This window comes from Bombina bombina, chromosome 8 (assembly GCF_027579735.1).
Source record: "Bombina bombina isolate aBomBom1 chromosome 8, aBomBom1.pri, whole genome shotgun sequence".
NCBI classification, from domain to species: domain Eukaryota; kingdom Metazoa; phylum Chordata; class Amphibia; order Anura; family Bombinatoridae; genus Bombina; species Bombina bombina.
This window is the reverse complement of record NC_069506.1, coordinates 28,686,461-28,713,080: the sequence shown is the minus strand read 5'-3', so window position 1 is coordinate 28,713,080 and position 26,620 is coordinate 28,686,461. Positions and strand designations below refer to the sequence as shown.

At 37.4% G+C, this 26,620-nt stretch overlaps 1 protein-coding gene across 1 annotated transcript in view; it reads right to left on the bottom strand.

Annotated features, from left to right (window-relative positions):
- FBLIM1 (filamin binding LIM protein 1) overlaps nt 1-26,620 on the bottom strand; it is a 69,080-nt gene that overhangs the window by 9,243 nt on the left and 33,217 nt on the right. Inside the window, exon 6 of the mRNA XM_053690246.1 lies at nt 2,321-2,499. Coding sequence (XP_053546221.1) covers nt 2,321-2,499 — 179 coding nt within the window. The remainder of the gene's footprint in view (nt 1-2,320; nt 2,500-26,620) is intronic.

Below are 26,620 nucleotides of genomic sequence, written 5' to 3'. Positions count from 1 at the left end.
TTACTTTAACACTGCGCGCACAGCCATTGTTTACACACATTATCTATTCCTACTTGTCCTCAGCAGAAGAGATAACATAAAGGAGACCTGGTTTCAACATGGAAGCGCTTATTATTAGTTTTATATAATTTTCTATATCCAATACTGCAGTATTTAAATTTTCAGTATAGCTTGTGTTCGGTAAAAACAGCTATTTCAAGTGGTAAAATAAAGATCTTTGTAAACAATTTAATACCCCTCAACAGGAGAAATAGTTAATTATTAAAAGGGAGAACATTTTACAGTACAATATCCCTTTAATGTGAAGTGTCACTTTGTTATGTTTGTAGCAGTATCCTGAAGAGATATTCAAGGAACATGAAACCCAAAATGTTTCTTTCATGATTCATATAGAACAGCATTGCACTACCCAGAGCGGAACACATCAAGTCAGCCAATGACAGGAAGCATATATGTGCAGCCACCAATCAGCAGCTACCTCCCAGTATTGCATTGCTGCTTCTCTAACAATGGATACCAAGAAAATGAAGCAAATTTGATAATAAAAGTAAATTGGAAAGTTTTTTTTTTTTAAATGACATCCTCTGTCTGAAATAGTGAAAGAAAAATTTGGGGTTTTATGTCCCTTTATAACAAAATATTATTATTAGGGAAGGCAATACGAAAAACAAATACTTAGACATTTTAATTGAGCAAATAATTTACATTTGTATTCATCTACATTTGTATTGACCTACGCATGTTACCTGCAGGTTCAGTGTGCTTGATTATTTTTTTTAAGAGTGACCCACTAGGGATTGGAAACTTTTCATGATTCTGTGTACAAATAATTAACAAAACAGTTAATGTATTAGCAGTTTACATTTAAAGTCTGATTTAAGAGAACATATATATATATATATATATATATATATATATATAAATAAAAGAGAAGAGCTGATTCAAGCGAGAGAAGCCTTGTTACACAAAGGTGAAACGCGCGTAGGTGTTTGTTTATTGGCTGTGATATCAGCTGATAGTAATTCACAGCTCAATGCTGCAGTGACTGATCGTCTCCTCCGTTTACGTGTTATATACACTAAGTGCCTTCCTTTGAATGGAATAATTACAGCACCGTGTGACTCACGAAGGTATGCACTCAAGCCTAACTATGGGATAGTTGTTTATGGGAATTTGGATTACAAATGTTAATGGCAATATCATCTTACCTTTTGCACAATAAGGGACTGATTGAATCTCTCTGGATGGTACACGTATTCAGGCTTACAATCATAAAACACAATGTTGCCAGTTTGAAGTGAAACATTGGAACGAAGTGTGAACTAACATTGGAAACAGCATTTTTCAATTGGAGTGTTTATATCAGCTTTACTGCTATGAACTGTGAATCTGATTTTGTTGGACATTTTATGTATCTGATTATTATATCATGTTCTGCTGAATTGATCTTGTTTAAGTTATTTAATTGCAGTAAAATACCTGTTCCTGGACAAATAGTGGTCTTTTTTCTCTCTTCTATTTTATATCTATCATATTACCACTATCTTGCACTGTTTGCAGTGGATTTTTATGTTAAAACACTGCTTTCAAATGGCACTGCCTTTATATATATATATATATATATATATAGTGGTGCTGATATAATTATATATATATATATATATATATATATCTCAGTATGCATACAGATATAGTATAAAATGATTGTTATCAAGCAGTGTTCTTATCTAGAATGAGTGGGATGTCACATTCCAAAGGAGACAGTGCTGCCGCACAAGTATGAGAATATTCAATTGTTATGAGAACACTCTTATTTTTCGCAAAATGCTCGCTAAGTCATTGACATAACTTTAGACACGCCTGCTAAACTATAGTTTCATTATTAGAATTGATGAGAGGGAGGAGGACAGTTTTAAGGCAACATCTTAGAGAGAAGCCTCAAACATTAGCACCAGTGCAATCTTCTGTGTGTGTCCCATTGAATGATGATTCCGAATGTAGCTGCACTCCTCTGCCTGTGCACTTTTGTACAATAATATTAATGCAATTATTCAAAACCCGAAGATAAGTAATGTGTTTATATTAATTCAATCACTACTTTGCTTCCTAAGCTGTTTATTGATCTATGTTATTGCAATACATTCATAATAAACACTGATATTATTATAATGCACTCTCATGTGTGAGTTTCCCTTTTTCATTACTATAGTGAGACCTAGTTTGCGCTTTCACCAGCACCAGGACATAACACCCCGTGATTATGGCTTCTCATTATGTCGTGCTGTGTATCAACATGCTTAGCATAATGAAGTCTACTCACCTATAGTAATCGTCCGCACAGTGCACTTCATTATATTCATCAACAGCAAAGCTCTCATCTGCTATCCGCCTGTGACAGACTACACACGTAAAACATTCCGGGTGATAAACGCTGCCCATAGCTCGCACAATATGCTGTAGTATCAGCGTCTGGCACTTTGCACACTTTTCTAGTGTGTCCTGAAAGAAGAAAATTAGCAGATAATGTACATGCATGTAATTAGTGCTATTTGTAAGATCTTGTGCTGAAAACACCAATATATATATATAAATACACACACATATATATATATAGTAGTCTCCAATTAGGCTCACACCGTCATGTACATATGTGATAAGCTAACAAAAATTACCAAAATTGATGGTTCCATCCATACAAAATGTTAATTTTAATTTATAAAGGATACATTTAAATGGGCATTAAGCACACATTTAATGGGTCAGTAAGCACACATTTAAAGGGGCAGTAAGCACCTTGAGATTTTTTTGTTATAAAAATGTTTTGTTAAAGCTAAAAAAAACAACTTTGCAATATACTTTCATTATTTATGTTGCTTCCTTTTTCATATAAATTTAGCTCTAATAGGGAATTTTCTACTTCTCAGGGCACATTGCAGACTTCTCAAGGCTAACCCTGCTACATATCATTCCTTAATTGGCTTCAGCATATAACATCTGCAAAACAATGCACTTTATGATAACATAATGACAGTGGCTAGCCTTGTCATCTGCAGACTCAACCCGGGATTGGCTCCTCCAAATAAGACAAGCAGTGGGTGGAGTTTACTATTGAAAACCAATAGCAGGAAACACAATGTTAATTTGCTTTAAAATTATTTAGACTTGGATGATCTATTCATGGTCTATTATCAATTTTACTTACTTTTTAACAAAATATACCAAGAAAACTAAGTATAGGCAAGCTCAGGAGTGTGCAGGTGTCATTAGTGTCAGCCACAAAGTTTGGAGTAATGTTATGCTTAGTTGCAAACTCTGCTGCCATTGAGTACCTGCAGCATTTTTGTATATTACTCTGTAACAAAGGATACTAAGAGAGCAAAGCAATATTAAAAATAGCAGTAAACTGGAAAATTGCTTAAAATGTTACACCTGATCCGGTCTATTTATGTTCACTTTTGACTTTACTGTCCCTTTAAATAAAATTTGTTTAAACTGATGTTGAAATTACTGTAAAATACATGTTTGCACAAAACTGATCCACAGGGATTAGTTGCTCTCCAGCATATAGGGACAAGAAGCTCAGCTGTATTACTGGAAATAAAAATACCTGCAAGGTACAACACAACTTTCTTTTATTCAGGACATAAAAATCCAGGTTCATTTTCCTTGTAACCAGTCCTGGTTTATAATAGTGCAAATATTTGTCTGACTAGGGAGCATTTATGCATCTGACTATATATATATATATATTGCATCTGTATACATGAGCACACACTGTATCTGTATACATGAGCACACACTGCATCTGTATACATGAGCACACACTGTATCTGTATACATGAGCACACACTGTATCTGTATACATGAGCACACACTGTATCTGTATACATGGAACACACACTGTATCTGTATACATGGAGCACACACTGTATCTGTATACATGGAGCACACACTGTATCTGTATACATGAACACACACTGTATCTGTATACATGGAACACACACTGTATCTGTATACATGGAGCACACACTGTATCTGTATACATGAGCACACACTGTATCTGTATACATGGAGCACACACTGTATCTGTATACATGAGCACACACTGTATCTGTATACATGAGCACACACTGTATCTGTATACATGAGCACACACTGTATCTGTATACATGAGCACACACTGTATCTGTATACATGAGCACACACTGTATCTGTATACATGAGCACACACTGTATCTGTATACATGAGCACACACTGTATCTGTATACATGAGCACACACTGTATCTGTATACATGGAGCACACACTGTATCTGTATACATGAGCACACACTGTATCTGTATACATGAGCACACACTGTATCTGTATACATGAGCACACACTGTATCTGTATACATGAGCACACACTGTATCTGTATACATGTAGCACACACTGTATCTGTATACATGAGCACACACTGTATCTGTATACATGAGCACACACTGTATCTGTATACATGAGCACACACTGTATCTGTATACATGAGCACACACTGTATCTGTATACATGAGCACACACTGTATCTGTATACAGGAGCACACACTGTATCTGTATACATGAGCACACACTGTATCTGTATACATGAGCACACACTGTATCTGTATACATGAGCACACACTGTATCTGTATACATGAGCACACACTGTATCTGTATACGTGGAGCACACACTGTATCTGTATACATGAGCACACACTGCATCTGTATACATGAGCACACACTGTATCTGTATACATGAGCACACACTGTATCTGTATACATGGAGCACACACTGCATTTGTATACATGAGCACACACTGCATCTGTATACATGGAGCACACACTGTATCTGTATACATGAGCACACACTGTATCTGTATACATGAGCACACACTGCATCTGTATACATGGAGCACACACTGCATCTGTATACATGGAGCACACACTGTATCTGTATACATGGAGCACACACTGTATCTGTATACATGAGCACACACTGTATCTCTATACATGAAGCACACACTGTATCTGTATACATGAGCACACACTGTATCTGTATACATGGAGCACACACTGTATCTGTATACATGAGCACACACTGTATCTGTATACATGAAGCACACACTGTATCTGTATACATGAGCACACACTGTATCTGTAAACATGGAACACACACTGTATCTGTATACATGAGCACACACTGTATCTGTATACATGAGCACACACTGTATCTGTATACATGAGCACACACTGTATCTGTATACATGAGCACACACTGTATCAGTATACATGGAGCACACACTGTATCTGTATACATGAGCACACACTGTATCTGTATACATGAAGCACACACTGTATCTGTATACATGAGCACACACTGTATCTGTATACATGGAACACACACTGTATCTGTATACATGAGCACACACTGTATCTGTAAACATGGAACACACACTGTATCTGTATACATGAGCACACACTGTATCTGTATACATGAGCACACACTGTATCTGTATACATGAGCACACACTGTATCTGTATACATGAGCACACACTGTATCTGTATACATGAGCACACACTGCATCTGTATACATGAGCACACACTGTATCTGTATACATGAGCACACACTGTATCTCTATACATGGAGCACACACTGCATCTGTATACATGAGCACACACTGCATCTGTATACATGAGCACACACTGTATCTGTATACATGGAGCACACACTGTATCTGTATACATGAGCACACACTGCATCTGTATACATGAGCACACACTGTATCTCTATACATGGAGCACACACTGTATCTGTATACATGGAGCACACACTGTATCTGTATACATGAGCACACACTGTATCTGTATACATGAGCACACACTGTATCTGTATACATGGAGCACACACTGTATCTGTATACATGGAGCACACACTGTATCTGTATACATGAGCACACACTGTATCTGTATACATGAGCACACACTGTATCTGTATACATGAGCACACACTGTATCTGTATACATGAGCACACACTGTATCTTATACTGGAGCACACACTGTATCTGTATACATGAGCACACACTGTATCTGTATACATGAGCACACACTGTATCTGTATACATGAGCACACACTGTATCTGTATACATGAGCACACACTGTATCTGTATACATGAGCACACACTGTATCTGTATACATGAGCACACACTGTATCTGTATACATGAGCACACACTGTATCTGTATACATGGAGCACACACTGTATCTGTATACATGAGCACACACTGTATCTGTATACATGAGCACACACTGTATCTGTATACATGAGCACACACTGTATCTGTATACATGGAGCACACACTGTATCTGTATACATGAGCACACACTGTATCTGTATACATGAGCACACACTGTATCTGTATACATGAGCACACACTGTATCTGTATACATGAGCACACACTGTATCTGTATACATGGAGCACACACTGTATCTGTATACATGAGCACACACTGTATCTGTATACATGAGCACACACTGTATCTGTATACATGGAGCACACGTATCTGTATACATGAGCACACACTGTATCTGTATACATGAGCACACACTGTATCTGTATACATGAGCACACACTGTATCTGTATACATGAGCACACACTGTATCTGTATACATGAGCACACACTGTATCTGTATACATGGAGCACACACTGCATCTGTATACATGAGCACACACTGTATCTGTATACATGAGCACACACTGTATCTGTATACATGAGCACACACTGTATCTGTATACATGAGCACACACTGTATCTGTATACATGAGCACACACTGTATCTGTATACATGAGCACACACTGTATCTGTATACATGAGCACACACTGTATCTGTATACATGAGCACACACTGTATCTGTATACATGAGCACACACTGTATCTGTATACATGAGCACACACTGTATCTGTATACATGAGCACACACTGTATCTGTATACATGAGCACACACTGTATCTGTATACATGAGCACACACTGTATCTGTATACATGAGCACACACTGTATCTGTATACATGAGCACACACTGTATCTGTATACATGAGCACACACTGTATCTGTATACATGAGCACACACTGTATCTGTATACATGAGCACACACTGTATCTGTATACATGAGCACACACTGTATCTGTATACATGAGCACACACTGTATCTGTATACATGAGCACACACTGTATCTGTATACATGAGCACACACTGTATCTGTATACATGAGCACACACTGTATCTGTATACATGGAGCACACACTGTATCTGTATACATGAGCACACACTGTATCTGTATACATGAGCACACACTGTATCTGTATACATGAGCACACACTGTATCTGTATACATGGAGCACACACTGTATCTGTATACATGAGCACACACTGTATCTGTATACATGAGCACACACTGTATCTGTATACATGAGCACACACTGTATCTGTATACATGAGCACACACTGTATCTGTATACATGAGCACACACTGCATCTGTATACATGAGCACACACTGTATCTGTATACATGGAGCACACACTGTATCTGTATACATGAGCACACACTGTATCTGTATACATGAGCACACACTGTATCTGTATACATGAGCACACACTGTATCTGTATACATGAGCACACACTGTATCTGTATACATGAGCACACACTGTATCTGTATACATGAGCACACACTGTATCTGTATACATGAGCACACACTGTATCTGTATACATGAGCACACACTGTATCTGTATACATGAGCACACACTGTATCTGTATACATGAGCACACACTGTATCTGTATACATGAGCACACACTGTATCTGTATACATGAGCACACACTGTATCTGTATACATGAGCACACACTGTATCTGTATACATGAGCACACACTGTATCTGTATACATGAGCACACACTGTATCTGTATACATGACCACACACTGTATCTGTATACATGAGCACACACTGTATCTGTATACATGAGCACACACTGTATCTGTATACATGAGCACACACTGTATCTGTATACATGGAGCACACACTGTATCTGTATACATGAGCACACACTGTATCTGTATACATGGAGCACACACTGTATCTGTATACATGAGCACACACTGTATCTGTATACATGAGCACACACTGTATCTGTATACATGGAGCACACACTGTATCTGTATACATGAGCACACACTGTATCTGTATACATGGAGCACACACTGTATCTGTATACATGAGCACACACTGTATCTGTATACATGGAGCACACACTGTATCTGTATACATGAGCACACACTGTATCTGTATACATGAGCACACACTGTATCTGTATACATGAGCACACACTGTATCTGTATACATGAGCACACACTGTATCTGTATACATGAGCACACACTGTATCTGTATACATGAGCACACACTGTATCTGTATACATGAGCACACACTGTATCTGTATACATGAGCACACACTGTATCTGTATACATGAGCACACACTGTATCTGTATACATGAGCACACACTGTATCTGTATACATGAGCACACACTGTATCTGTATACATGGAACACACACTGTATCTGTATACATGAGCACACACTGTATCTGTATACATGAGCACACACTGTATCTGTATACATGAGCACACACTGTATCTGTATACATGAGCACACACTGTATCTGTATACATGAGCACACACTGTATCTGTATACATGAGCACACACTGTATCTGTATACATGGAGCACACACTGTATCTCTATACATGGAGCACACACTGCATCTGTATACATGAGCACACACTGTATCTGTATACATGAGCACACACTGTATCTGTATACATGAGCACACACTGTATCTGTATACATGGAGCACACACTGTATCTGTATACATGAGCACACACTGTATCTGTATACATGAGCACACACTGTATCTGTATACATGAGCACACACTGTATCTGTATACATGAGCACACACTGTATCTGTATACATGAGCACACACTGTATCTGTATACATGGAGCACACACTGTATCTCTATACATGAGCACACACTGTATCTGTATACATGAGCACACACTGTATCTGTATACATGAGCACACACTGTATCTGTATACATGAGCACACACTGTATCTGTATACATGGAGCACACACTGTATCTGTATACATGAGCACACACTGTATCTGTATACATGAGCACACACTGTATCTGTATACATGAGCACACACTGTATCTGTATACATGGAACACACACTGTATCTGTATACATGAGCACACACTGTATCTGTATACATGGAACACACACTGTATCTGTATACATGAGCACACACTGTATCTGTATACATGAGCACACACTGTATCTGTATACATGAGCACACACTGTATCTGTATACATGAGCACACACTGTATCTGTATACATGAGCACACACTGTATCTGTATACATGAGCACACACTGTATCTGTATACATGGAGCACACACTGTATCTCTATACATGGAGCACACACTGCATCTGTATACATGAGCACACACTGTATCAGTTATACGATGAGCACACACAGGTATCTGTTCTACTTGGAGCACGACCACAGTAATCTGTATACATGAGCACCCACAGTATCTGTATACATGGAGGCTCACACTGGATCTGTATAATCATGGAGCAAACCAAGTATCTGTATAGTGGAGCAACACTGTATCTGTATACATTGGCACACACTGTATCTGTATACATGATGCACACACTGTATCTGTATACTATGGAGCACACACTGTATCTGTATACATTGAGCACACACTGTATCTGCTATACATGAGCACACTACACCTTATCTGTATAACATGGAGGCTCAACACTGTATCTTGTATACATGAGCACACACTGTATCTGTGATACATGAGCACACACTGTATCTGTATACACATGAGCACACACTGTATCTGTATACATGGAGCACACACTGTATCTGAATACATGAGCACACACTGTATCTGTATACATGAGCACCACTGTATCTGTTATACATGAGCACACACTGTATCTGTATACATGAGCACACACTGTATCTGTATACATGAAGCACACACTGTATCTGTATACATGAGCACACACTGTATCTGTATACATGGAGCACACACTGTATCTCTATACATGGAGCACACACTGTATCTGTATACATGGAGCACACACTGTATCTGTATACATGGAGCACACACTGTATCTGTATACATGAGCACACACTATATCTGTATACATGAGCACACACTGTATCTGTATACATGGAGCACACACTGTATCTGTATACATGGAGCACACACTGTATCTCTATACATGAGCACACACTGTATCTGTATACATGAGCACACACTGTATCTGTATACATGAGCACACACTGTATCTGTATACATGAGCACACACTGTATCTGTATACATGAGCACACACTGTATCTGTATACATGGAGCACACACTGTATCTGTATACATGAGCACACACTATATCTGTATACATGAGCACACACTGTATCTGTATACATGGAGCACACACTGTATCTGTATACATGGAGCACACACTGTATCTGTATACATGAGCACACACTATATCTGTATACATGAGAACACACTGTATCTGTATACATGGAGCACACACTGTATCTGTATACATGGAGCACACACTGTATCTCTATACATGAGCACACACTGTATCTGTATACATGAGCACACACTGTATCTGTATACATGAGCACACACTGTATCTGTATACATGAGCACACACTGTATCTGTATACATGAGCACACACTGTATCTGTATACATGGAGCACACACTGTATCTGTATACATGAGCACACACTGTATCTGTATACATGAGCACACACTGTATCTGTATACATGAGCACACACTGTATCTGTATACATGAGCACACACTGTATCTGTATACATGAGCACACACTGTATCTGTATACATGAGCACACACTGTATCTATATACATGAGCACACACTGTATCTGTATACATGAGCACACACTGTATCTGTATACATGAGCACACACTGTATCTGTATACATGGAGCACACACTGTATCTGTATACATGGAGCACACACTGTATCTGTATACATGGAGCACACACTGCATCTGTATACATGAGCACACACTGTATCTCTATACATGGAGCACACATTGTATCTCTTTTTTTCTGTTAATAAAATCAGCTTCCTATAAGGAACAACTGTTACACAGTGAACATTATGGGCTAGATTTATCAAAGCCATTCTCGTATAATATCGTCCAAAATAACGCATACAAACTGATCCTCATATTTATCAAAGCACTCTGCGCCTATAATTGCGCGAATCTGAAAGAAACTTCTTCGCTCTCCACTTGTATTCGCCTAGGCGCACAGGTGCGCTCCCGAGTGAACCAATATACATTAGTAATAGGCGTAATTTAACAGCCCGACCTACAAATATGCCCAGTTGCTTATTCATCATTGCTTTGCGCCGATAATTCTGGCTGTAATTGCTTTTACATCTTGTGATGCAGTACTTTACTCTATTAACTAATTTTTCAAAAGTTCAGCGCAAAGAAGATACTGTTATTGCCAGAAATTTGCGCTTCCACAGGCGCATATGGTACCAAAAGTTTTATCTATATATATCGATATATTGATCTATTTATTTTTGTGTGAACATATGGCACAAACAGCACAGAAACATTATATAATATAAATATTAGCTAAATAGTTACCTGAAAAACGTTGGGTTTTTTTATAAATTTAGGCGCACATGTGCGCCTCTCTGGAGGCGAGCTGGGGCGCAGTTACAGGCGAAGAACATACAGAGTTCGCCTAGCCTTTGATAAATTTAGCCCCATATATCAGAGACAGGAAACTTTGCCAATACAGGGCATGTAGCAAACACATGGAGACTTTATATCAAAACTGTATGTTAGTTACCAATAGCTATTCTTATCTTCAGTTACATATTAGATAAAGCTTGTCAGTGTCCCTTTATTGCCGTACTACAGACCTTTGAGCCTGGCACAACATAAGAAACATATTTATTGCACACAGTTATACAGGAAATACCTAAGCTCATGATTGGTCTATTGTGCACTGTTTACTTTATACCCATTGTTACATCAAACAGTCAGTAATTAGAGTTATATAAACATCAGTAACTGATTGCCCTAGAGTAGGGAGACTGGATATTCCTAACCACATATACAGACAATTACACCTACGTGCTCAAAGACATCCTCCTACCTGCAAGTATTGTGGCATAACCCAGTCTAATGATTTCTTGCTAAGAAACCCTATTGAAGTAATCCCACATTAGCACCATACATAACATCCAGATGGTCAATCCTTATAATATTATATCATCTATTTACTATTGCTCATTAGTACACACAATAACTGCCTATTACTCCATAGACTTAGATTGACCTAAGCTTTTATTATTCAGCATAAACACATACACCACCCATGGCCCAGCTTATCAATGTGTCACTAGAGTGTGACTTCTCAGGGTAAATATCATGAGTACATAGTAATACTGGTGGTGGACCTAATCCACTTTGAAATGTTCCTGTATTTATTTCTTAAAACCTGCATTACAGCCCCTTGTCCTGGGTAGAGCACTCTGGATGTAAAAAAGGGACTTCTTTGCAAATTCAGTACATCTCACCCCTTTAAGGTTTGGGGTTACTACAATAATAGCATTGGGTACTTAGCACTCCCATATCTCTGCTCCTGTCAGGAACAAATCCAAGCCCAAAAATGGTCTATCAATTTATCTACAAGACTTATTTACCATATGCTCCCAGTAAATTTGTTTGGGCAATTTTGTCACAAATACAGACAGAAACGTTAGAGAACGATGGAGTACAACTGGGAAATAATGCTGTACAGTATTGCTGTAAATCCCAACATTAAACAAGCACAAACCAAAATAACTGGGCCTCCATTACATATGCAGCGTCGCCCGCAAAATCCTCCGCCGCCAGATTTTACGCAATTTTGGTATTACATATACGGCGTAGCATACATGTTACGTGCGTATATTTCACCCTTCGGACGTATTTTGTTTACCCATAGTCTAACATAGAACAGCAGCGCAATTTGGTATCCAATATACAGCGTAAGGACTTACGCGCGCAGAATTCAGAAAATCTACTCCATTCTCATCTCGCCACATATTGCACGCGCAGCAACCCTTGCATTGACTAAAAAAGCAACGTAACTCCCTGGAAGCCTTAACAAACACATACATTTAAGCAGCATCTCAAGGTTAAAGGGACAGTATACTATGATATTAGTTTTTTAAGGTTTATTTGTGTATTTGAAATAGTTTGAAGCCACAACATAATCAAATGGATTGAGCTTGTAGGTACTTTATCACATTGTGGACATATACTTGCTTATTTACTTTAAATTTCTTCTCAAAACAATCAACAATACTTGGAGGAGAGAACAATGGGAAATCATAATTGTATTACCTTCATCTCTTTATATATGAGTTTATATATGAATTTTGAATAGCATAATTATGTGTTGCATTTTTATATGAAATTGCGGTTCATTTTTACGAGTGTTAGCCTAATTTGCATAAAACTACTCTTTATTGACACTTTCCGTGGATAAAATACTGGCGTAAGTTACTTGCGACGACTAAAATGTGTATTTGCGCACATTTCAGAAGATCGCCAGTTTGTCCTACTTACGCCAGTTTAGCATCTAACGGCGCAGTATATGTAATACCCCGATGTGCGAGGTGAAATTACGGGCAGCGCGGGTTCTCACGCTTGCGCCGAAACCTGCGCCGTTTATGTGATCGCGCCCCATATTTGAACATTTGTCTATGGTTAATTTGAGGATAGAAAATGTATTTTGATATTGCTTTTTTTTAGGCACTTGAATTTATTTATATCTTTTTATCAACCAAGAGAACATAAAATTATGTTTAAGTGCAGATCTCTGGAATCTGCATTGTTGGCAAAACAAGGCTTCAAGTTTGCTGTTCTGCTGCCAAACAAAATAATTACAGCTTTGTGTAGTAACATCAGCGTCTGAATCAGGAATTGTTTCAGTGGTGCTCAGACTTACAAAACCAGCAATATTTACCAAGAGGTGGGTATTTTAGGACCTGGGGTCATGTCCAAAAATGATTATTATATTATGTATAACTGTGTGTCGCAAAGTTTATGTTTCTAAAAAAAAATATTGATTTCAATTGTAGGGTTGACAACATTTAAAAAAAAATAAAAAATACCAGCACCAGTTTGCAACACAGCAGTCAAACGAGTACAGACCACGCCTACCGATGGTTTCCATAGCGCTGACATTCCAAAAACACCCTATGTAAAATGCACACAATACGCACATTATGGAGTTCATTCAGCAGAGGGGGCTGTTACTAGTGGTGTTCCTCAGGGGTCAGTTCTGGGGCCTGTTTTGTTTAACATATTTATCTGCGATATCAGCAAAGGGCTACAGGGGAAAGTATGTCTATTTGCAGATGATACAAAAATTTGCAACAGAGTGGATGTTCCAGGGGGGGTAGACAAAATGAGAAGTGATATACAACAATTGGAGGATTGGACAAACGACTGGGATCTAAAGTTTAACACAGCAAAGTGTAAAATAATGCATTTAGGGAAGAAAAATCCAAATGTTAATTACAGACTCAATGACACTTTACTGACTGTTACAGACGAGGAAGAGGACTTGGGAATTATTATTTCAGATGATTTAAAACTTAGTAAACAATGTAGTAAGGCAGCGAGTAAGGCTAGCAGAATGCTTGGATGTATTGGTAGAGGTATTTGCAGCAGAAATAGTAAGGTTCTTATGCCACTTTATAGATCATTAGTTAGGCCTCATCTTGAGTATTGTGTGCAGTTCTGGAGGCCATATCTTCAGAAGGATATTAACAAACTTGAATCTGTGCAAAGGAGGGCTACCAAAATGGTACATGGTCTAAAAAATAAAACTTACCAGGATAGGCTCAATGACCTAAATATGTATAGCTTAGAGGAGAGAAGGGAAAGAGGTGATATGATAGCAACTTTCAAGTACATTAAAGGGTTTAGTAAAACTGAGGCTGTGGGTATTTTACATAAAATGGAAAATTCAAGAACAAGGGGTCATGAGCTCAAGCTAAAGGGTAGTAGATTCAGGAGTAATTTGAGGAAGCACTTCTTTACAGAAAGAGTGATTGATTTATGGAATAAACTTCCTCAAGAGGTAGTAGCAACAAACACTGTGGGGGACTTTAAAAATGCATGGGACAAGCATAGGGCTATCCTACGAACTAGATAAGTTTATACTGTTAGGTAAGGTGGGGCAGACTTGCTGGGCCTATGGCTCTTATCTGCCGTCAATATCTATGTTTCTATGTTTCTATTATTTTACATATTGTAGTTATGTAAGAGCCAAAAACTGGGACTGTCTTGGGAAATTCGGGACAGTTGGCAATTATGTATTGCTTTGGTTGTTGTGTTTCACAAACATAAAACAAAACAAAAAGTTGATATTCTTCAGATTTAAGGACAGTCTAGTGCAAATTTAAATTTCATGATTTAGATAGGACATGCAATTTCAAACAACTTTCCAATTTATTTTTATCATCAAATTTACTTTGTTCTCTTGGCATTCTTTATTAAAAGCTAAACCTAGGTAGGCTCATTTCTAAGGTAGCAACAAAGATGACCAGCAAGCCTCAAGGCGTAAAGTAAAGTTCTTTATTGTTGAAAACACGTTGTTTAAAAAGCATAAAAGCTAATCCCTCATTATCAAGTAAGAAAAGGTCCTACGCGTTTCGGCAGCCCCCCTGCCTTATTCATGGACTGACAATAAAGGTGTCAAAGCACTTTATATACACCTGTGTCCCCAGGTGTGAGAATTACTTAACAAGAATTTAAAGGGATATTTCCCTGTTAATACATATTACATTGCAAGTTTTTATATACAGAGAACAAGGAGTAATGACAATCAGATAAGTTATAAAAGACATATTTCATAATGATTAATTAATTAAAAACTTAAATGCAAAGATTAGTTTAAATGATGTAAAAAGTGATCATTAGATGGAGAAGTATATTCAAACTTAAGCTTAGGAGGCATTGTTCATAAGTACCATTATAGTTAGATCTAACTCGTGCATTAGCATGTGTGTGAGTATTTAATACAAGGATTAATCTCATACAAATCCCATATATATATATATATAAAGTGCGGGTATGGATGTATATATACTCTCATGTTATCCTAACTAAGAGATAGTCGAAATTCACTAGTATGCTAATTTCATTCTAATATCGGTTGCAAATAGCTATTATGGTATAGAATGAGCAAATATTTCACTCTGCAGTTTCATGGAGTCATGTCTAATCCAATCTTAAGTTTATCAGTTTTAGGGGTAGGATACAGTAAGTATCCAAATTCAAAAACCCCTTGTTACTAAACATTAGATGCCCAATAATTATAGAAAAATTATTTAGTAATTAATAAGTCAACTATTAGCTAACGAAAACATGGTATTTATTTAAAACAATACAAATGGCCAGCCATTGCAAAACTGTAGAAGGTATAAGTATGCATACACTTCTAGGCATTAGAGGAGGAAAAAATATCATAACATTTTTAAAAGCTGTGCTACTCAAGCACGCATACAATATGTACCTCCTAATCCTATTCAAGTCTCATACCATTGCAATAAAGCTAGGAATATATACATATGCACTGAATTAAAGGGGAAGTGTCTTGACATCTATTTAATAATGCTAGTTATTCTGCACATATACAATATATTGTCCTGACCCTCATAAGGTTTGATAAAACAAGCACTAATAATGGTAAACTAATAATCTCAAAAGCTATAAGACATGAACATATAATCAACGTTGATGGGTCCAGAAGTTGATGACATCACCATCAATATTAAAGCCAAGAGGTCTTTTGGTTTTAAGCTTGAAGATCCAGAACGCTTCTCTGTATAATAGCTTAGAAGCTCATTTCTAAGGTCTTGAAGGCTGCCTCTTATCTCAGTGCATTTTTACAGGGTTTTTTTTACAGCTAGACACTGCTAGTTCATTTGTGCCATTTAGACGACATTGTGCTCACTCCCGTGGAGTTATTAAGGAGTCAGCACTGATTTGCTAAAATGCAAGTCTGTCAAAAGAACAGAAATAAGGAGGCAGTCTGCAGAGGCTTAGATACAAGGTAATCACAAAGGTAAAAAGTATATTAATATAACCGTGTTGATTATACAAAACTGAGGAATGGGTAATAAAGTTATTATCTATTTTTTTAAACAATACAAATTCTGGAGTAGACTGTCCCTCTAAAGGGACATTAAACTGCTGAGTACAACTACCTGTAGCAGGGTTACTACTCACCATATGCAGCTCTTTAAAGCTGATCTTATATTTTAACCCATTACAGAAGCCTGTTGGTAAAGCGCTGCATCATTATACTGGGAGCCGCCATCTTGGTACACACGTATTGCTGCATCATGTGACAGAAGCAGTGCACTTTCACAGGTCAGTGATGTTGCTGGCTTTTTGACAGCTGTACCTTGCACTTTGTATCAGCTTGTACAATATAAAGCACAAGATTTACATGTCTGTAGTTTTTTACACAGTTTAAAGGTCACATAACAAATATAAATAATATAGAGAAATGCAGCCTCTGCAAAAATGTACAACTCCTGCTCTGTTCTGTGCACACTAAACTGAAGTGCATGATATGGCTTGTCAAGAAAACAATATCACTGATCTGTGTATGAGCAGGGTGTCAGAACACTTAAAGGGACAGTAAAGTCATAATTAGACATTCATGATTCAGAGGATACAATATAAAACAATTTTCCATTTTACATCTATTATTTAATTTGCTTCCTTCTCTTGTTATCCTTTGTTGAAGGGTTTATCTAGGTAAGCAAAGGAGCAGAAAGGCACCTGCGTGCTAACTGCTGATTGGTAGCTGCATATAAAGGACTATTGTCATTGGCTTCATCAAATGATACCAAGAGAATGATACAAATTTGATAGAAGTAAACTGGAAAGCTGTTTAAAATTGCATGCTCTACCTAAATCCTGAAAGAAACATTTTGGGTTTCATGTCCCTTTAAGGATGATGGCGCTAAGTGGGAAAACGCAGAGCTTCACTAACCAGCACTTTTGGAGGGTTAAAAAAAGAGAATAGCTTTGAAGAGAGCTGTAGGCACACAAGTAAGTTAGTAAACCTGCTACTGTAGTATAATGTCCCTTTAAATATAGCCGAATGCTCACAGAGTGACACAGGCTATGGTTGGTCCATCTAAATAAATATAATGCAGATTAATGATAGTTCGAGTTAGCAGGAACATGTATAACAAATAATTCCTAGGTTTAAATTGTAAATCAGATGAAAAGTCAGAATGTTCTTTATTATATTTCATACCAGATTCTTATGGACGAAGAAACATTATATCCAGCTGTAAAGGGGTAGAATATATCACTACCAGTATTAACATATTGCAAATTACTTTGTGGTTTTCCACTCGTCCCACAATTTCACTCTGCGCTAATCTATAACATCTGAACCACACATGGCAAGAAGATTTGTACAGGAGCTATTGTATTAAAGGAACATTAAACTTATAGCATATGTAGGCAATTACGCTGTGAATTATAAAATAAATGTGTTAATATTGTAAATTTTTAGCCTAATTTACAAGGTTTTGCAAATCAAGAGCAGTCCAGTTATGCTCCATTTGAAAAGCCTGTTGGAATCCACATTCTTGGTATGTTTTGCTGCAAGGGTCAAGTCCTACAAAAAAATGTGTGGGGACTCACCAAGACTTCCACCCCCTCACAATTAATATTGTTTTATACACATACACATACACATACACATACACATACTGTATTTATATGTATATAATCTATACAATTTGGTTAATGAAAGCAAATTAAATCCAATGAAGGGTTGAATGGCTGCCTTTGGGCCTGAGACAGAGTCTCACCCACTTAAGGTGCAGGTGCAATAGTCCTATTTCTGCTGAGGGGAGCTAAATAACCCCAGAGAAATGTAAGCACCATGTGTTCCACACAGTGCGGGGTGCTGACAGTCTTGCATTTAGTGTATTATAGGAAGTGTTACTGCCCATTACTAGCGGATCTCACTATCCCTCTAACCAGACTGTGATCCAGCAACTCCCAGCAGCAGCAGCAGTGTTTACTGAAGCATTTCTGTTCTCTGTCCAGAGGAACCTTAGTTTCTCCAGCAAAAATAGTGCAGGAACTCTGTTCCCAAGCGTTCCTGCTCGACTTGACCCCTGTTTTGCTGTAACCAATAATTAGGGAGCAATGCAAATGTGTTTGGTATCTGAGCTAGCTGTTAGCCAATCACTGAGTATAATGTTGCAGGCTCCACTAAATATCCTTATACTTAAAGAACCACTCAAGTCAAAATTAAACATTCATGATTCAGATAGAGGACACAATTTTAAACAGCTTTCCTATTCACATCCATTATCTAATAAATATGCACATTATTTTTATATTCATACTTTCTGAGGCACTTGCTCCTACAGAGCATGTGCAAGAGTCACAGAATATACGTTTATGCATTTTGTGATTGGCTGATGGCTGTGATGCAGTGAAAAAGAAACGAATACCAACTTTGAAATTTGTCAGAAAAAAAAATCTACTACTTTTGCATTGTATATTTGTTATGCATTTATTAATTATGATATTCTACTTTGTTTAGGGGTCCTTAAATGGACAGTTTACACCAATTCTCCTATAACTGCATGTAATAAACACTACTACTATAAAGAATAATATGCATGGATACTGATCTAAAAATCCAGTATAAAACCATTTAAAAACTTACTTAGACGTTACCAGTTTAGTGCTGTTGAAAAGAATAGCTGGAACACCCACTGAAAGTGGTTATATAGCAAAAAAGCAGACCCTCTCCCTTCCTCTGATTATGAAAAGACCCTTTACACAAACAGGAGCAAGCTGGAGTAGGTACACAACAGTCTACTTCTAAAAATTTGGGGCTTGGTTAGGAATCTGAAAATGTTATCTAAAAATAAGCAAAACTATACATTTAAAAAAAATTAACGTGTATGGGCTATATAAATGTATCATCTACAAAACATATATGCAAAAAAATCTAGTGTATAATGTCCCTTTAATGTCCTGAAAAGCAGACACTTTTCAGAAGTTTTTTATAACAAAACCATTCAAAATCTATAATAAATGTATATTGCAATGTTGTTTTATTTTCCTTAATTATAACCCCTTTTCATAGAGATTAAAGAGACAGTAAATCCTAGGGGACTTTCAGTCATGCAGTATAAAATACTTCATACTGAAAGTTCCTTTATTTGTATGAAGCATTCGCCGCACTAAGCGCCTCTGGCAGCCCATGGCAGAACGATATTTTGCTGTGAGGTGACGTTTCCACCTCTTAGCCAATAGCCGTGCGGGCCAGCTGGCGCCATGCAAATAGTGTTCTGCTGTAGGATGCCTGAGGCGCTCAGTGCGGCGAACGCTGCAGACAAATAAAGGAACTTTTAGCATGAAGTATTTTATACTTCATGACTGAAAGTCCCTTTTTTTGTTGCACTGGTAAATCCTAGCGTTTCACAAACGCTAGGATTTACTATCACTTTAAAGGGACAGTATGCTTAGTTATTTGTAATGAAACAACTTTGCAATACATTTTCATTACTTATTTCCCCCCTTTCATGTAATGTAGCGCTGAAAATTTTGCAATTCTTAATTTTCAGACCTTGTACCCTGCTGACTAATCAAGGCTATCCCTGCTACATATATGTCCTTAATTGGCTTTATCAAATAACAACTGCAAAACAATACATTTTATATTAACTTAATGACCATGATTAGCCTTGCTGTCTGTGGACTAAAGCCCAGATTGGCTATTGAAAACAAAGGCCTAGATTTGGAGTTTGGCGGTAGATGGGCTGTTAACGCTACGCGGGCTTTTTTCTGGCCGCACCATAAAATTAACTCTGGTATCGAGAGTTCAAAAAAATGCTGCGTTAGGCTCCAAAAAAGGAGCGTAGAGCATTTTTACCGCAAATGCAACTCTCGATACCAGAGTTGCTTACGGACGCGGCCAGCCTCAAAAACGTGCTCGTGCACGATTCTCCCATAGGAAACAATGGGGCTGTTTGAGCTGAAAAAAAAACCTAACACCTGCAAAAAAGCAGCGTTCAGCTCCTAACGCAGCCCCATTGTTTCCTATGGGGAAACACTTCCTACGTCTGCACCTAACACTCTAACATGTACCCGAGTCTAAACACCCCTAACCTTACACTTATTAACCCCTAATCTGCCGCCCCTGCTATCGCTGACCCCTGCATATTATTATTAACCCCTAATCTGCCGCTCCGTACACCGCCGCAACCTACGTTATCCCTATGTACCCCTAATCTGCTGCCCCTAACACCGCCGACCCCTATATTATATTTATTAACCCCTAATCTGCCCCCTCAACGTCGCCGACACCTAACTACACTTATTAACCCCTAATCTGCCGAGCGGACCTGAGCGCTACTATAATAAAGTTATTAACCCCTAATCCGCCTCACTAACCCTATAATAAATAGTATTAACCCCTAATCTGCCCTCCCTAACATCGCCGACACCTAACTTCAATTATTAACCCCTAATCTGACGACCGGAGCTCATCGCTACTATAATAAATGGATTAACCCCTAAAGCTAAGTCTAACCCTAACACTAACACCCCCCTAACTTAAATATAATTTAAATCTAACGAAATTAATTAACTCTTATTAAATAAATTATTCCTATTAAAGCTAAATACTTACCTGTAAAATACATCCTTATATAGCTACAATATAAATTATAATTATATTGTAGCTATTTTAGGATTAATATTTATTTTACAGGCAACTTGGTAATTATTTTAACCAGGTACAATAGCTATTAAATAGTTAAGAACTATTTAATAGTTACCTAGTTAAAATAATAACAAAATTACCTGTAAAATAAGTCCTAACCTAAGTTATAATTAAACCTAACACTACCCTATCAATAAATTAATTAAATAAAATACCTACAATTACCTACAATTAACCTAACACTACACTATCAATAAATAAATTAAATACAATTGCTACAAATAACTACAATTACATAAACTAACTAAAGTACAAAAAATAAAAAATAACTAAGTTACAAAAAATAAAAAAATATTTACAAACATAAGAAAAATATTACAACAATTTTAAACTAATTACACCTACTCTAAGCCCCCTAATAAAATAACAAAGACCCCCAAAATAAAAAAATGCCCTACCCTATTCTAAATTAATAGAGTTAAAAGCTCTTTTACCTTACCAGCCCTGAACAGGGCCCTTTGCGGGGCATGCCCCAAGAAAATCAGCTCTTTTGCCTGTAAAAAAAACCATACAATACCCCCCCCCAACATTACAACCCACCACCCACATACCCCTAATCTAACCCAAACCCCCCTTAAATAAACCTAACACTAAGCCCCTGAAGATCTTCCTACCTTGTCTTCACCATCCAGGTATCACCGATCCGTCCTGGCATCCGGTGCTGAAGAGGTCCAGAAGAGGCTCCAAAGTCTTCCTCCTATCCGGCAAGAAGAGGACATCCGGACCGGCAAACATCTTCTCCAAGCGGCATCTTCGATCTTCTTCCATCCGGTGCGGAGCGGGTCCATCTTGAATCAGCCGACGCGGATCCATCCTCTTCTTCCGGCGTCTCCCGACGAATGACGGTTCCTTTAAGGGACGTCATCCAAGATGGCGTCCCTCGAATTCCGATTGGCTGATAGGATTCTATCAGCCAATCGGAATTAAGGTAGGAATATTCTGATTGGCTGATGGAATCAGCCAATCAGAATCAAGTTCAATCCGATTGGCTGATCCAATCAGCCAATCAGATTGAGCTTGCATTCTATTGGCTGATCGGAACAGCCAATAGAATGCAAGCTCAATCTGATTGGCTGATTGGATCAGCCAATCGGATTGAACTTGATTCTGATTGGCTGATTTCATCAGCCAATCAGAATATTCCTACCATAATTCCGATTGGCTGATAGAATCCTATCAGCCAATCGGAATTCGAGGGACGCCATCTTGGATGACGTCCCTTAAAGGAACCGTCATTCGTCGGGAGACGCCGGAAGAAGAGGATGGATCCGCGTCGGCTGATTCAAGATGGACCCGCTCCGCACCGGATGGAAGAAGATCGAAGATGCCGCTTGGAGAAGATGTTTGCCGGTCCGGATGTCCTCTTCTTGCCGGATAGGAGGAAGACTTTGGAGCCTCTTCTGGACCTCTTCAGCACCGGATGTCAGGACGGATCGGTGATACCTGGATGGTGAAGACAAGGTAGGAAGATCTTCAGGGGCTTAGTGTTAGGTTTATTTAAGGGGGGTTTGGGTTAGATTAGGGGTATGTGGGTGGTGGGTTGTAATGTTGGGGGGGGGGTATTGTATGTTTTTTTTTACAGGCAAAAGAGCTGATTTTCTTGGGGCATGCCCCGCAAAGGGCCCTGTTCAGGGCTGGTAAGGTAAAAGAGCTTTTAACTCTATTAATTTAGAATAGGGTAGGGCATTTTTTTATTTTGGGGGTCTTTGTTATTTTATTAGGGGGCTTAGAGTAGGTGTAATTAGTTTAAAATTGTTGTAATATTTTTCTTATGTTTGTAAATATTTTTTTATTTTTTGTAACTTAGTTATTTTTTATTTTTTGTACTTTAGTTAGTTTATGTAATTGTAGTTATTTGTAGCAATTGTATTTAATTTATTTATTGATAGTGTAGTGTTAGGTTTTATTGTAGGTAATTGTAGGTATTTTATTTAATTAATTTATTGATAGGGTAGTGTTAGGTTTAATTATAACTTAGGTTAGGATTTATTTTACAGGTAATTTTGTTATTATTTTAACTAGGTAACTATTAAATAGTTCTTAACTATTTAATAGCTATTGTACCTGGTTAAAATAATTACCAAGTTGCCTGTAAAATAAATATTAATCCTAAAATAGCTACAATATAATTATAATTTATATTGTAGCTATATTAGGGTTTATTTTACAGGTAAGTATTTAGATTTAAATAGGAATCATTTATTTAATAAGAGTTAATTAATTTCGTTAGATTTAAATTATATTTAACTTAGGGGGGTGTTAGTGTTAGGGTTAGACTTAGCTTTAGGGGTTAATACATTTATTAGAATAGCGGCGAGATTCGTTCGGCAGATTAGGGGTTAATAATTGAAGTTAGGTGTCGGCGATGTTAGGGAGGGCAGATTAGGGGTTAATACTATTTATGATAGGGTTAGTGAGGCGGATTAGGGGTTAATAACTTTATTATAGTAGCGCTCAGGTCCGCTCGGCAGATTAGGGGTTAATAAGTGTAGTTAGGTGTCGGCGACGTTGAGGGGGGCAGATTAGGGGTTAATAAATATAATATAGGGGTCGGCGGTGTTAGGGGCAGCAGATTAGGGGTACATAAGGATAACGTAGGTGGCGGCGCTTTGCGGTCGGCAGATTAGGGGTTAATTATTGTAAGTAGCTGGCGGCGACGTTGTGGGGGGCAGGTTAGGGGTTAATAAATATAATACAGGGGTCGGCGGTGTTAGGGGGAGCAGATTAGGGGTACATAAGTATAACGTAGGTGGCGGTCGGCAGATTAGGGGTTAAAAAAATGTAATCGAGTTGCGGCGATGTGGGGGGACCTCGGTTTAGGGGTACATAGGTAGTTTATGGGTGTTAGTGTACTTTAGGGTACAGTAGTTAAGAGCTTTATGAACCGGCGTTAGCCCAGAAAGCTCTTAACTCCTGCTATTTTCCTGCGGCTGGAGTTTTGTCGTTAGAGCTCTAACGCTCACTTCAGAAACGACTCTAAATACTGGCGTTAGGAAGATCCCATTGAAAAGATAGGATACGCAATTGACGTAAGGGGATCTGCGGTATGGAAAAGTCGCGGCTGAAAAGTGAGCGTTAGACCCTTTAATCACTGACTCCAAATACCGGCGGTAGCCTAAAACCAGCGTTAGGAGCCTCTAACGCTGGTTTTCACGGCTAACGCCGAACTCTAAATCTAGGCCAAAGTGAAGTAAAAAGCTTGTTAATTTGTTTTTAAAACATTAAGATTTGGCTAATATCTTATTCTATAACAACATAACAGAAAATTCTTGTAATTACAAGGTATTTACTGTTCCTTTAAATGTTGAATTTATAGGGATAATAAACTCACTTTTTTTCTTTCATGATTCAGATAGAGCAGCAATTTAAGTAACTTTCTAATTTACTCCTATTATAGTTTTTCTTCGTTCTCTTGCTATCTGTATTTGAAAAAGCAGGAATGTTAGGTTTGGAACTGGCCCATATTTGGTTCAGAATCTGGGTATCGCTTGCTGATTGGTGGCTACATTTAGCGCTACCCAGGTGCTAAACCAAAAATGGGACGGCTCCTAAACTTACATTCCTGCTTTTCCAAATACAGATAGCAAGAGAATGAAGAAAAATTGATAATAGGAGTATATTGCTTAAAATGGCATACTGTGTCCGAATCATAAAACAAAACAATTTGGTTTAGTATCCCCTTAAGATATGCAAAAAAACGCTTTTTAAAATATGTACCCCAAAGGTTATTACATAAAGAAATGTGTGGAAGGGGAAATACCCCCTACAGTAATAATCACTTCTATAATCTAATCTTCAGTAATAATACACACATCTATAATCTAATATATAATCTAATCTACAGTAATAATACACACATCTATAATCTAATGTATAATCTAATCTACAGTAATAATACACACATCTATAATCTAATGTATAATCTAATCTACAGTAATAATACACACATCTATAATCTAATATATAATCTAATCTACAGTAATAATACACACATCTATTATCTAATGTAATCTAATCTACAGTAATAATACACACATCTATAATCTAATGTATAATCTAATCTACAGTAATAATACACACATCTATAATCTAATATATAATCTAATCTACAGTAATAATACACACATCTATAATCTAATCTACAGTAATAATACACACATCTATAATCTAATATATAATCTAATCTACAGTAATAATACACACATCTATAATCTAATGTAATCTAATCTACAGTAATAATGCACACAATCACACATCTATAATCTAATATATAATCTAATCTACAGTAATAATACACACATCTATAATCTAATGTATAATCTAATCTACAGTAATAATACACACATCTATAATCTAATGTAATCTAATCTACAGTAATAATACACACATCTATAATCTAATGTATAATCTAATCTACAGTAATAATACACACATCTATAATCTAATCTACAGTAATAATACACACATCTATAATCTAATGTATAATCTAATCTACAGTAATAATACACACATCTATAATCTAATGTATAATCTAATCTACAGTAATAATACACACATCTATAATCTAATGTATAATCTAATCTACAGTAATAATACACACATCTATTATC